General features: G+C 61.7%; 1 protein-coding gene across 3 annotated transcripts in view; it reads left to right on the top strand.

Moving 5' to 3' along the window:
* MVB12B (multivesicular body subunit 12B) overlaps window positions 1-13,524 on the top strand; it is a 141,413-nt gene that overhangs the window by 59,783 nt on the left and 68,106 nt on the right. For all 3 annotated transcript variants that reach the window (XM_055141546.1, XM_055141552.1, XM_055141560.1), the window contains one exon: window positions 766-888. In XM_055141546.1, coding sequence (XP_054997521.1) covers window positions 766-888 — 123 coding nt within the window. The remainder of the gene's footprint in view (window positions 1-765; window positions 889-13,524) is intronic.

Genomic DNA, 13,524 nt, shown 5'->3' with positions numbered 1-13,524 from the left:
CGTAACTGGTGTGTGCATGTGTGTGTGACTGGTGTGTGTGTGAATGTGTGTGACTGGTATGTGTGTGTAAGTGTGTGAGTGCCTGGTGTGTATCTGAGTGTGTGTGTCATTGATGTGTGTGTAACTGGTATGTGCATGTGTATGTGCGTGTGTGAGTATGTAAGTGGCATGTGTCTGTGTGACTGATATGTGTGAGTGACTGGTGTGTGTGAGTGTATGCATGACTTTGTGTGTGTGTGACTGGTGTATGTATGAGTGTGTGTGTGACTGGTATGTGTGCGTGTGTGCATGTGTGACTGGTGTGTATGAGTATGTGCATGATGGATGGATGGATGTGTGTGTGCGACTGGTATGTGCGTGTACGTGTGACATGTGAGTATGTGCGTGACTGGTGTGTGTGTGTGATGTGTGTGTGCGTGACTGGTGTGTGTGTGAGTCTGTGTGATACGTGTGTGTGCATGATGGTTGTGTGAGTGTGTGTGCGGTGTCTGTGTCCCCAGCGCCTCGTGCTGGTCCGTGGGTGGCTGCGGGCTCCGGGCCTGGCTGACTTCCCCAGCCTGGCCTGAGACTGTGTGGAGCTGTTCCCAGTGGTGCCAGCCGGCCCCTGCCCCCGTCTCACCCTCCCGGGGCCGAGCGTCACCCCCAGAAACACTGTGGACACGGGGCCCAAAGGGAGACCCGGGCGCGTGGGCGGCGGGTGCAGAGGCCCCATGCCTGGGGCCCCGGGCTCTGTGCCAGCCACGTGCCGACGGTCTCTTCCCCCAGGGAGCTGAACAGCATGGGCATCTGGTACCGGATGGGCCGCGTGCCACGGAACCCCGACTCATCGCAGCCCACCACGCCGTCCCCGTCGGCGGCCGCCTCCACGCCTGCACCCAACCTTCCCAGGTGAGGCTCCTCCCAGCGCCCGGCACTGCCCTTGGGGGCACCCCCGCCTGAAACCCAGCTACAGCCTCGCAGCCCCAGAGGGGCCCGTTGACACCCGGTTAGGAACCCAGCACCCTCGCATGGGGGAGGTGTGAGGGTCCTCTGCCGTCTGCCCTTCTGAGGCTCCCCAGACGGCGGGCTCCGCACAGCCGTGGGGGCTGGGGGGGTGGGGGTGGACGGACAATAGGCCACAGCCGTGGGTGGCTGGGGCTTCTCGGCCACGGAAACTGGGAGGGGAGGGGAGTAGCGGGGCCTTCATCATCGCTTCATCATGGGGCTGTGGGGCGGGAGAGGAGACTGAGGCCTTCCAGGCAGGGGAGTGTCCATCTGAGTCTCGGCGGCTCCCGTAGGGAAACCGGGAAGCGGCAGGGCCCTGCATGGGGGGTCTCGTGGGGGGTCTCAGTGGTGGCCAGCGGGGCCCCTCCCCTGCTTCCTGTGAGAGATGGAAGGCGGGAGGAGCCCCGCCGACCGAGAACGCCCTGTGCGGCCGCTGGCAAGTTCCTCGCGGTCGGGGGCAAAGGGGCAGCGCTGGAGGAAGCATCCCTGAAGGACGGGTCAGGAGCGATGGCGAGGCGGGTCCTTGGGGCGGCGGACCTGGAAGGTTCCGTGGGGGCCAGAGCAGAAAGGCCACAGCGATGCTCCAGGACCTTCTCCCGCCCTGGGCAGATGCGGACCCCGGGGTGGCCCCCAGGACAGACGCCCCCATCCAGGAGGGGAACTCAGGCCTCGCCGCCCCCAGAATCGTTCCTCTCGGGTAAGGAAGGTTCCGCTTCCCTGAGTTGCAGGCCAGGTGTGGCCGAGAGCCTGCGGAGACCAGGGAGTCACTCGGGGCGCTGGGAAGAGCCCAGAAGTGGGCGCAGAAAGTGCCCCCCACCTCGACTCCCGCCAGTGTAAGGGGGGAGCCAGCAGCCCGGCACACTGAGAAGCCTGAGGCCAGGGTGGGGGGCGTCCCCTGGGGCCACCCCAGCGATGCTCAGGGCTGACTCCTGGCTCTGTGCTCAGGGATCACTCCTGGTGGACTGGGAAGGGGGGGTTCATCGGTGATGCCGGGGCTCAAACCCTGTTGGCCACGTGCAAGGCAAGCGCCCTCCCCACTGCCCTGTCACTCCGGCCCCCCGCGGCGGATTCTAAGGCTCGTGTCTCTTCGCTCTCCTGCGGGACCGCTCACGGTTCACGGTGGCTGTGAGGAACCGGGGTCCGCTCTGTTTTACTCGCCCAATAAGACAAACGTCAAAGGAGCCCGTTTAAAGCGGACGCCGCTCCGGCTGAGGGGGACCGGCCAGCGTGTGGCAGCCGGGTGACACGGGACCAGCGCGTCCAGCCCCCTGCCCGGTCGACCTCTCGCCCGGGCGTTCACGGTGGCACGCACGCCTGAGCAAGCCCCTGCACCGGGCGGGCCCGCTGCCTCTTGCGTGTTCTCGAGATTGCGTGTTGTTTCCTCCCCAGCCTCTTTGGTTTTTCTTTTTTCCTGCTTGCTCAGGTTTTCCCATTGCAGGTTTGTGAGACGAGTGGTTTTCAGTCCCGGGGCTCCAGGCCTCTCCTCTCTCCCGGGGAGGGAGCTGACAGATGGCATTGGCTCGGGCCATGAGCTGTGTTTCAGTGCTGGTGGGGGCGGGGGGGGGCGGGACCCGAGTTGGACCTAGAGGGTGCCCCCCCCCCGGGTCTCCTGTCCTCTCTTCCAACCCCGAGCCTCAGGCGCGAAGCTTCCCCTGGGCCTGCGTTCCATCTTGGGGAACCCCTGCCCTCAAATTTGAGCTCAGCTCCAACGCCTCCTCTCCCAGGCAGCCTTCCCTGAATGCCAGGACTGGAGCCAGCTAGGCTGCTTTCTCGGGGCTGCTCTGAGACACGGCCCTGGACCCGCCCCTGCCACCTGCCACCTGGCACTGGGCTCCTGGTTTCCGGCAAATGTTTTCTGAGCAGCTGAGCCCCCTCCCTTACCTCACCCCACCTGCAACCCCCCGTAGCTGCCCCCCAAGCTCCCGCCCATCATCCCAGACACGCCCAGGCGTCTTCTGAGGAGAGCCCGGCAGGCCTGTAGAAGGAGCGGGGCCATCCGAATCAGCCGTTCTCCGGCTCCTGGGCCAGGAGTCCGTGTTTCGAGGCCACTTCCTTGTGTCCTGTTAGAGCTCAGGCCTGCGTTCCCGCTGGAGTCGGGTCTTTGTGTGGGCTGGGACCCCGTGGGAAAAGCAGCCAGCTCCAGCGGGAGCGTGGCGATGGCGCCCTCTACTGGCCACCCTCGGGGTGGCAGCTTCCTGCGCAGCCAGGAGGGTGTGTCGGGTGGGGATTTCCCGGTGCAGGCAGGCTGTCCCGTCCCCAGTATACCCCGGGTGGGGCCTGGAGGGACACCCCGAGGGGCCAGAAAAGACCCTGCCGCTTCCTTGAGCCTGGACTTCTGTCACGAATGCTGAGAAGCAGCGGAAACGCTGTCTCCTTCCCGCAGGCACCCTGCTGGGTCTTGGCGAGCTGTGACCTGGGCTTATTTCAGAACAAAGGGCCGTTGGCAGGGAGGCGGCCCCAGGCCTCCAGGACGGCCTTCCCTTCCCTTCCCGGGTCCTGGCCTCCCTGCAGACTCCTTCTGGCTGACGCGGAGCCAGAGAGCCAGTGTTCCTTTTTGAGCAAGGACCCCCCTCTTGCCCCGGCCCCGAGAGATCAGGGGTGCCCCTGGGCCTCTCCGGGGAGTCCAGCGCAGTGTGGGTGACGCTCTGGGCAGACGAGGCTGGCTCGGTGAGGCCGCATTGCACCCACGTCATCCCCTGGCCGCGGCTGGGGACGAGATGCTCGCTGTTCCTTCCGGAAGTTGGGTGCCTCGGTTTCCCTCACACCTCCCCCAGCAGTGGCGCTGCCATCCTGTGCCACTCCCCTTCCTGCAGCAGCTACGGGGGACACCACGGCGGATGCCCCCGGCCTGTGCCCCCGGCCCGAGCTGCTCATAAACACACCGACAGGCTGAGACTCCTGGCGCTCTGGGGGCCGACTACAGGTGCCTTCCCGCGCTCCCAGGGGCCTCGGCCCACGCCGACCCCACCGCTGAGCAGTGGACCCGTGGCTTAGTCAGACCTGGGGTGCTGGGGAGGTCACGGGCGAGACCTGCCCTCGGCATCTCAGCTGCGGCCAGGGCGCCCCCTGGAACCTCCCCCGCGGCCAACACAGCCCGTGGCACAGGGGCCAGATGGGGCGCTGGGCGGGGCAGCGGCAGTCGGGGGGGGGGGGGTGTCCTGCATCCCGAGAGCTCCGCGGAGGGTCTGAGCCGCTGGACATGGGCCAGAAGTGGCCCGTGTGACGAAGGGGAGGGACAGGTGTGGGGGAACCGGGCCTGAAGCTACAGGAGGTCGAGTCTGGCCCACCCGGCGCCCCGTGCTTCAGGGAGGAAGCTGCCCAGGGCGCAGGGTCCAGCACTGGGGGGAGCCCTGCGTGTCCATCAGCTGCCCAGCTGCTGCCAGCGTCAGCCGATTCTCCCGTGCCGTCTAAGGACCGGCTCACGTCCTGTCTGGGGGGGTCGCTCAGGCCTGGCCGAGGGCACCCAGGGAGGCGCAGGGTCATGGCACTGCCCCTCATTGGCCTGTAAGTGTCTGCCGTGGTCTCCTGCGGCCGTGCTGCTGCCGGGGTGCAGGCCCAGACGCCAGGCTGACTGACGGGCACGGTGCCCTCCGTGACGGTGCACAGGGCTGCGCTGATGGAGGTGAGCCGGGTCTCTTCAGCCGTGCCGAGATGCACATTCTGGACCTGGACGGCTCGTGTGTGTGTGTGTGTGTGTGTGTGTGTGTGTGTGTGTGCATGTCTCTGTGTGCATGTGTGTGCATATGTGTACATGTGTGATTGTCTATGTACATGTCTGCATGCGTCTGTGCATGTGTACGTGTGTGTCTGTGTGCTCGTGCATGTCTGCATGTGTGTGCATGATGTGTGTATGCATGTGTATGTGTGTGTATGCTTGTGTGTGTGCACGCCAGACCCCAGTCTGGTCATCCTCTGGGAGCGAGAATGTGCCCCTGTCCCCCGTCGTCCTCTCCTCCGTGAGAGGCTCCCACTGGCACACCGCGCCCCCTGTGCCCGTCCTCTGCCTGGCCGGCCGCTGCTGGGGCACAGGGTGCCCGTCCCTGCCAAGGTGGGGTGCCGTCCCGCCCTGCACCCGTGATCTTCCCGTGATCCTCCAGCTTCCCGTGAGTTGTCAGTCAGGCTCCAAAGTATGTTCCTCGGTGACAGACATAATTGCACTTAACTTTCCGCGTGGATGTCATCAATCCGTGACGGATGCTCGGGAGACGGGCGTGGCGGCGGCGCACGCTCTGTCACCTGCGCCGGGTCTCCCTCTCCGGGACGCCGCGGTTCAGTCACTACTCCGCCGCCCGTGTCAGGCTTTCGGAACACGGGTGGCCACTGACCTCAGCCGCGCTCCTCCGTCCGGGCTGTCAGCGGGAATGCCCACGCCTCGTCCTGCCCGGCAGTGGCGACACCGTCAGACCCCCGGGAGCCCCCCTCCTGAGCCTGCCTGGGGCCTGGGGCCCACCCTGGCCCTCCTCTGTCCACGCCTGCCCTGGGGCTAGCGCTCTGTGCCGACAGCCCAGGACCCACGAGTGCTCAGACACCTGTCCCCTCCCCTGTTGTGGCAGCGTGGGGACAGGCATATAGAGGGTCACACACATGCCCAGCCCCACTGGGGGGTCTACCCGCTCAGGTCAGCTGCAAGCCGCACATGCCCGGCTCCTGCTGCTGCCAAGGCGCACGTGCCAGGGTCAGGGTTGAAAGGCCAGGCCGTGACCCCATTGCCCCGCCCTCCCCCAGCCATCCCTAGTTAGAGTGGGGGCCTGGGCACTGCACAGGGGCGCTCGCAGGAGGCCCCTCAGAGACCTCCTGTGGGCCTGTGGGACCCTCTGTGCCCTCCTCCCACCTCGGCTAAGACGCCCATCGGGCCCCGCCCACCAGGGGGCCTCTGGGGACCCTCTGAGGTGGGATTCGAGGTTGGGCCTCTGAGTTTCACGTTTCAGTCCCTCTCCGGGTCCTTGTCTCCTCTGCGTGCGGCCCCGGGTGCTCCCGTGCCCTGGAACCTGCCGGACAGTTGCTGGCCGCACATTTCTGCACTCTCTGGGGCCAGCCTGCTCTCGTCCTCGTTCCAGAAACGTCTGCCCTGGCCTTCGCCGTGTGCCTCGCCAGGTGTCAGCGCTTCCCTCGGGCAGGGAGCAGGCCCGAGGCGTGCTGAGCTGGGGTGTGGGGTGTGGGGTGCGGGGTGCGGGGTGCGGGGTGCGGGGTGCAGGGTGCGAGGTGCGGGGTGCGGGGCAGGGGGGTTGCTCCCAGACCGGGCTGCACCCTCTGCCAGGCTGTGTTTGCCAGGGTCTCCCATCGTGGCCTCACCACCCCGTCCTCACTTCGGGGACTTACTCGGGGGCTGGATTAGCTCGCTGATGGGTGACGGGAAGTGCCCCTTCGCCCGTGCATGCGGGGACACCCTGGGAAGGCTGGTCTCACGCAGACAGCACTCGGGATACTGTTGTGTCTCTGTACTGGGAAGTTCAGGGAGTCCTTGCCACCGTGCTCTCCCCTTTGGTGCTCATAGTGAGCGGGTGGTAGAAGAGGAGAGACCTCAGAGTGGCCGGGACCACTGGTTGGGTCCAGTGCATGGGACGCCAGAAAATACTTATTGAGTGGTTAGATGGAGTCGGGCATCATATACTGAGTCACACGTTCCTCCATCTGTTCTTCCATCTTCCTTCCATCCTTCCATCCATCCTCCCACCGTCATCCACTCATCAGTTCCTGCACCTGCTCATCCAGCCATCCACCCACCGACTCTCCCACCCACCCACCCGTGCAACCATGCATCTACCCATCCATCTATCCATCCACTCATCTCTCCATCCGTCCACCTGCCCACACATCCACCCATCCAGCCATGCTTCCACCCACCCACCCATTCATCCATCTGAGATTTATATCACGTTCATCTGGTGTCTGACACTGTTCCTTGTGCTTCCCAAGTGACAACTCGTCTTGTCACAATAGTTTGTCACGAAACATCTCCGTGCTGGGCACCACTCTCACTCTCTCCTGAGACAGGAAACCAGCATCAAGGAGGCTCTGTTCCAACCCCCCAGACCTCGCTTGAGGCGACTGGATAGCAGAGCTCAGACTTGGACCCAGGTGGGCGAGCTACCTGTGGCTGTCCGTCTGTCCCTGTGCCCGTCCGTCTGTCCCTGTGCCCTGGTGAACATGGCCGTGAGGTCACTGGATGTTTGTGATGTCTCTCATGGTGGAGCCGGGTACCTTGGGCGACTGGTAGTTGGGGTGTCGCCTTCTAGGGGTCCTGGAGCTCGCCGGGTGCCCCCTCCCAGTGCTGCTGAGCCAGGATGAAGCTCTTCGTCTTGCCCGGGCTCCGGCGGCTAGAAACTGCCTGGCCAGGCACCACCCACGCTCTTTTGGGGACGCGTGAGAATGCTGGTTGTGGCCGATGCAGATGTGGGCACCACACGTGAGAGGGTCCCAGTGTCCCAGAGCCCTGCTGGTGGTTTTCCGGGGCTCGCCACCACACGGGTGCTGCCATCTGACTCACTCTGGCAGTTGAGAGCAGACTTGGGAGACCCAGAGTCAGGCCGATGGATTGTCGTATCAAGGCTGGTGCCAGGCCTGCCCGCGGGGCCCAGTGTCCGAGCGGTTCTGAGGGCGATGAGGATGCAGTGTGGTGCCGTGGGCTGTGGACAATGGCCGACGCCGGCCGGTACACTCTGTGATCTTAATTGTTAATGGGGTTTCCTGGGGAGTCGGGGCTTCCGTTCCGTGAAGCGTTGACTGTTGGTCAGCACGGCTTCCGCCTCTGGCTGGCCCGCGCGGCTCCCTCCAGCCCGTCAGATACCCTGGCCGGCTCTGCCCCTCGAGGCGTTCTCTCTGTGGCCTTTGTGGCATCGGGAGCATCTTGTTTTCTTGGTGGTCCTGAGGGCTGTGTGGGCTTCCTGGGTTATAGATGTGGCGTTATTCCCCCCCCAACTCCCGCCTGCTCTCAAGTGCAGGGGCTCTGCAGTTGGTTTGGAGAGAGGCTTTTTTCAAGATTATGAACATAGTTTTCCGCGTGTCAGTACAGATTTATCAGTCTACTTTAGGGCCCATTCTGTGAGCCAGACCGCTTAGAGGGGGGTGTTTTACCTTGTATCGGAGTGGAAGCTGGCAGTCTATTCGCGGGGAGCGCGGTGGAATACTTCACCGGGCTCCGTCCGTGTAAAGCCAGCTGCCAAACGAAGCAAAAATAGGTGTTGAGCGAAATTTCCTGGGACTTCAGCACACGCACCCCCACCCCACCCATGCACACACGTGTTCTGCTTCGAGGCAGCTTTCCGTGATTAGTTTAGATATTTAATAAAAGACCTTTGCTTGCAGTAACTTTCCGAAGGCCTTTTGAGTTGGTTCGTCGGGGCGTTCGCCTGCGGGGAGGGGAGCTTCGGCTCACGTCACCTTCTCGAGCAGCAGATGTTGTGTTTCCAGTTGAGTAATAATATTAATAATTGTTATTAGGATTATAAGTACAATCATCATCATTTCAGCTGCAGTTTCTCGGGCCCCGTGTGCCAGGCCTTGTGCAAACGCCCCGCGTTACTGTCACCTTCCCGAGGCCACACCGCGGTCCCCTCCCCGGCAGAGATGAGGACAGAGACCCTCAAGGACGGAGCACCGGGGCTCAGTAGGGACCCTGCAACCCCCCCCTCCTCTCCCCTCTGAGGGCTCTTCCCCCCCACATGTGTGCAAGACCTCATACCCACATAACACACACGCAACACACACCGTGTCAGACACCACACACATAACACACACACACACACCCTGTGTCAGACACCACACACATAACACACACACACACCCTGTGTCAGACACCACACACATAACACACACACACACCCTGTGTCAGACACCACACACATAACACACATACATAAACCTGGTGTCAGATACCACACACATAACACACACACACACACACACACACACCCTGTGTCAGACACCACACACATAACACACATACATAAACCTGGTATCAGATACCACACACACACCCTGTGTCAGACACCACACACATAACACACACAGCCACACCTCGTGTCAGACACTGCACACATAACACACACATACATAAACCCTGTATCAGACACCACACATATAACACACAAAACCCAGTGTCAGACACTACACACATATCACACATACACAAACACACCTCTGTCAGATGCCACATACATAGCACATCCCCATACATACACTGTCAGTCACCACACACATAACACACACACACACAATGTCAGACACCACACATATAACACACACACACCCGGTGTCAGTCACCACATACATAACACACACACTGTGTCAAATACCACACACATAATACACACACACACCATATCACACACCACACACATAACAACAGACACACTGTGTCAGACATCACATACATGAACACCGTGTCAGGCATCACACCCAGTAATACACACACACCATGTCACACGTCACACCTGCATAACACACACACCCTGTGTCAGCCGCTTGCTTTTACGGAATGAACAGCCGGGCGCCAGCCTCCCAGCAGGAGAGGACGCTGGCCTTCACTGGGGGCTGTCGCCTCCGGCCGGCCCTTCTCCACACCCCGAACCTGGAGGGGCGGCCTCGCTCTCTTCAGCTCTGGAAAGAGGGAAGCGGGGGAGGCTGGAAGGAGACGGGCGGCTGCTGGGCGGTGTGGTCCTTGCTTTTCCGAGGAGGCCCAGAGCCCCTGACAGAATTCCGTTCCTGAGGCGGGACACGGGCCGCTACGTGGGAGCGCGGCTTCCTCCCTCGTCTCTCTACCAAATGGCAGTCCTGGGAGTCGCCAGTCAAACGGCAGTCCTGGGAGTCGCCGCAGCGGGGAACTGGTTTCCCAGTGCCTGAGCGCCCTGTGACTGAGATGCAGCCGGCGGTGAAGGAGCTGCCGCCCGGCCCGCACGGACCTTCCTGAGGAGGCTGCCCCGCCCGGCTCCATCCTCTGGAGCAGGGTGTGAAGTTGGTGCCAGCACACTTTCCCTGGCCCTAGGGACCACAGTCTCGCCTCTCTGGCAACAGGGGACAGCCAGAGCCTCGCGCAGGTGTGCCCGACCCAGGCTCCCCGCCACGGGCCTGTGGAGGGGCCTGGCTGCTGCCACGCTGTGCCCGTTGCTGGCTTGAGCTGCCCGCCCCCTCCAGCAGAACCGACCACCCCCCTGCCCCTGGCTGGCCCCTGCTGCCGGCTTCTGCTCGCTTCAGACTTCTCCGCTTCTGAGTTTCAGGAGAGAATGTCACTTGAGAAGAAGGAGTCATTAATAACCATTATTTAGGATTGTCACATCGTCTTCCTCCGCGTGTGTGTGTGTGTGTGTGTGTGTGTGTGCGTGCACGCATGTGCACGTGAGAGGCCGAGTTACGCATCCTAAAAATTGGCCATGTTGGTGGCACGCAGGACCTCCTCACCGACAGCCCAGGACCACACACGTGTGCTCACGCGTTCACATGCAGTTCACTCAGCGCACGCACCACCATGCATGCACACGTGCACACATGCCCCTTGCATGCCGACGTGGCGTTCTTTCTCTCGCCTCTCTTACTCCAAGTCCGTCTTCAGTCCCTGAGAGGGCAGCGAAAGACTGGCCAGGGTGGCTCCTCCTGGAGCCCACTAGGTTTATTATTATTATTATTATTACTTTATAAAGACTGTGCTGTAAATTGTGGACTTCCCCCCCCCCCCACTGCTTGGAAAAAATTTCTCCTGTTTCATTTTAATGTTCTTTTTTTTTTTTTTGAAAAAGAAAAGAAAGACAGATTTTCCTTGTCAGTCACAGCTGTGGCTTTGCTTCCCACCGGGAAGGGGCTCACACCGAGCGGTGGTCCTCAAAAGACCCTGCGGCGGGACGGGGTGGGGGTTCCCTGTGGAGAGAGAGCCCCCACACACCCCCGCCTCCACCGTCGGGCGGACGGAGGTTCAGAGAAAGCTTTGGCCTCCAACCTATGTTAATGCCCATTGTTATTCTTCAACATTAAAATTCCACTAGAGCCCCTAATAATTACTGTTAATATCTTTCCGTGGAAACTTCCAGTAAAGGCGCGGGAGCAGAAACAGTGTTTAAGGGAGAGCTGCCGGCATGAGAGGAATGCAAATACGTGTTATCAGCCTAATGATTTCGCCGCCGCCGCCGTGGTCGGGCGGCGGCGGCAGCGTCGTGAATATGTCACCCGGCCCCGGTGAATTTGGAAAGTGTGTCAAAACACAACTTCAATTAGTTTGCTCTAATTATGGCTCTGGAGACTTTGTAACTACATCACTCCTCATTAAAAGAGATTTTCTTATACGGATTAACGGAACATACAAAGGAAAGTTTCGCGGCTCCTGCCGCCATCCGCCCCTGCGGGGAGCGTCCTCGGAGCGAGCAGGGGCGGGTGGGGTGTGGGCCCCCTGCCGCCGGCCTGACCCGGTGGGGGCACCACGGGCGGCTCTGGGCTGGTCGTCAGCTTCCGGCTCCCCGGGGCCGGCCAGGTCAGAGCCCGAACGTTGCCACCAGAGGGTACTTGAACCCGTCTCGGGCTTCCAGGAGGAGATTCCTGCTCGGAAGCGCTCGGGCGTCCCTGGCGCCCTCTCTGCCGCCTGCCTCCCTTGCTCCGAGCTCCCTGGACGGGGCTGCACCCGCTGTCAGCCATAGGTGGCGGCCCGGCTTCGGGAAGGTGTCGGAACCCGAACCGCACGGCGCCTGCAAAGCGTCAGGAGCCAGGAGGAGATGCAGCCCTTGTCCCAACTGCTTGGCCACGGCAGTGCCGGCGTCCACACGGCTTTGCCATTTCAGTGGGTGGGGGGAGCAGGGGGGCAGGGGGAGGGAGCCAGATTCGTCTTTCCTTGTTGCCGGCCTTGGCCGCGACCCCCCCCCCCCCCCCGTGCCGCTGTGCCGTGGCCGCTTCCGGAGAGCCTCCCCGTGCAGGGCCAGGGGGCCCCGCCTCCCCCAAGCCATCCTCAAGACATCCGTCAGTGGCCCCACTGGACCCAAGAGTGAATTCCGGAGCAGAGGCGGGGCGGGGCGGGGGGAGGCACAGGCTAGACCCCCCCCCACACACACACACACACACTTGCGTGCAGTGCAGACTGGCCCAGAGTGTATCTGTATTCGGTCCTGCGTGCGCTGGCTCTGACTCTGGGGGCTGCGTGCCCAGGTCTGTGCACACACGAGCATGTGAACGGGCAGCACCCGCCCGGGGCACGTCTGTCACTCCCCCGAGCCTCAGTTTCCTCTTCTGCTCAGGGAGCTGGAAGGAACCGCGTGCCGGGGTGGGCGGTGCCCGCACACACACAGGGCTCACTGCAGAGTCCCAGTGCCAGGTTCCTTCCTGCCCCGCGCTGTCTCACTCCACAGACACGGGTTCAAGGCCTCCCCCTTGCACCAAGCGCGGGGCGGGAGCGGGGAGGGCGCTGGGGGGGAGGGAGGAGGGAGGGCGCCTTGCTCGCAGGTGAGCAGCTGCGAAGGGGTTAAGATGATGGGGATTCGTGTCAGTCTTCCGGGCTTTCTCCCAGTTCTGCAATAATTTGATGAAGAACTTCACCCTAATTAAATATTCAAATTAGGAATAAGTGTCAATATGGCTTCCCATTGCCTGGAATGATGATTAATTGTATTCAAAACTCCAGTGGCCCGCTGTAATCTAAGCCCGGCCGTTGTTCTTGATTATGTCTGCACCGCACTTGCCATGTTTTTGTTTTAAGATTTAAACTAGTAATTGATTTGCCATATGCTGCCGGGCCGCGCACACTTTTTAAAAGCCCTGCGCTTAGGAACTTGGGGAGTTCCGAATCGTGATTTTTCTCGCTCTTTCCACAGCAGCTTTTGTGGTTGTTGGTTGTTTTTTTTTCTCTCCGCCCTTCTCCACTGTGGAGAGATCTGGAGCGGGTATGGGAGTTGGTGCCTGTGTCTTCTGCGGCCCAGGAGGAAACCTCGTCCGAGACGGAGCTTGGGACGTGGAGAGGACAGTGGCGTGTGCTGGTGTGGCGTGTGCGTGCAGGACGAAGGCGCCGGCACCTCCTCTGTGCTTTGTCTCGGCCACACGGCCACACACAGGGGGCCGCTGGGCCCCGACAGCCACTTCCCTGTGTGACCGTGGACCAGCCGGGGACAGTGGGCGGGATGGCGCCGTCCCCTCTGCCCCGTGCCCCCTGCTCCCCGCTGGCCTTTCCCGCTGGCCTCTCCCTGGCTCCTGAGTTCCTGCCACCTCAGGCCGTTTCTCCCTCACCACGGGCTGCGTCCTGGCCCCTGGCCCCTGGCCCCTGGCCTGCGGTGGGCGCGCAGCAGATGTTTCTGGTTTTCCTTTCACGCCGTCGTCTTCAAAGGGATGCCCGTCGCCTTGTGGGCTTTTATTTGCACATCTTGGGGGTATTTCGAGCATTTTTGCTCGACCATACAGGGGGTTTATGTACACGTTCCAATTTCCTGCAGAGGGAGTTCTAAAGGGAAAAAACAGGCGTCTCACGTGACATTTTTTAAAGTTTTTTTTTTTCTATAAAAGACCTTATTTCTTTTAAAGTATTTATTTGTGTTGCCAACCTGGTGCCTGGTGCCGCCTTCGTGTGGGCTGGAGGAG

The sequence above is a fragment of the Sorex araneus genome, chromosome 1 (assembly GCF_027595985.1).
Source record: "Sorex araneus isolate mSorAra2 chromosome 1, mSorAra2.pri, whole genome shotgun sequence".
Taxonomy (NCBI): Eukaryota; Metazoa; Chordata; class Mammalia; order Eulipotyphla; family Soricidae; genus Sorex; species Sorex araneus.
This window is presented reverse-complemented; position numbering and strand designations above follow the sequence as displayed.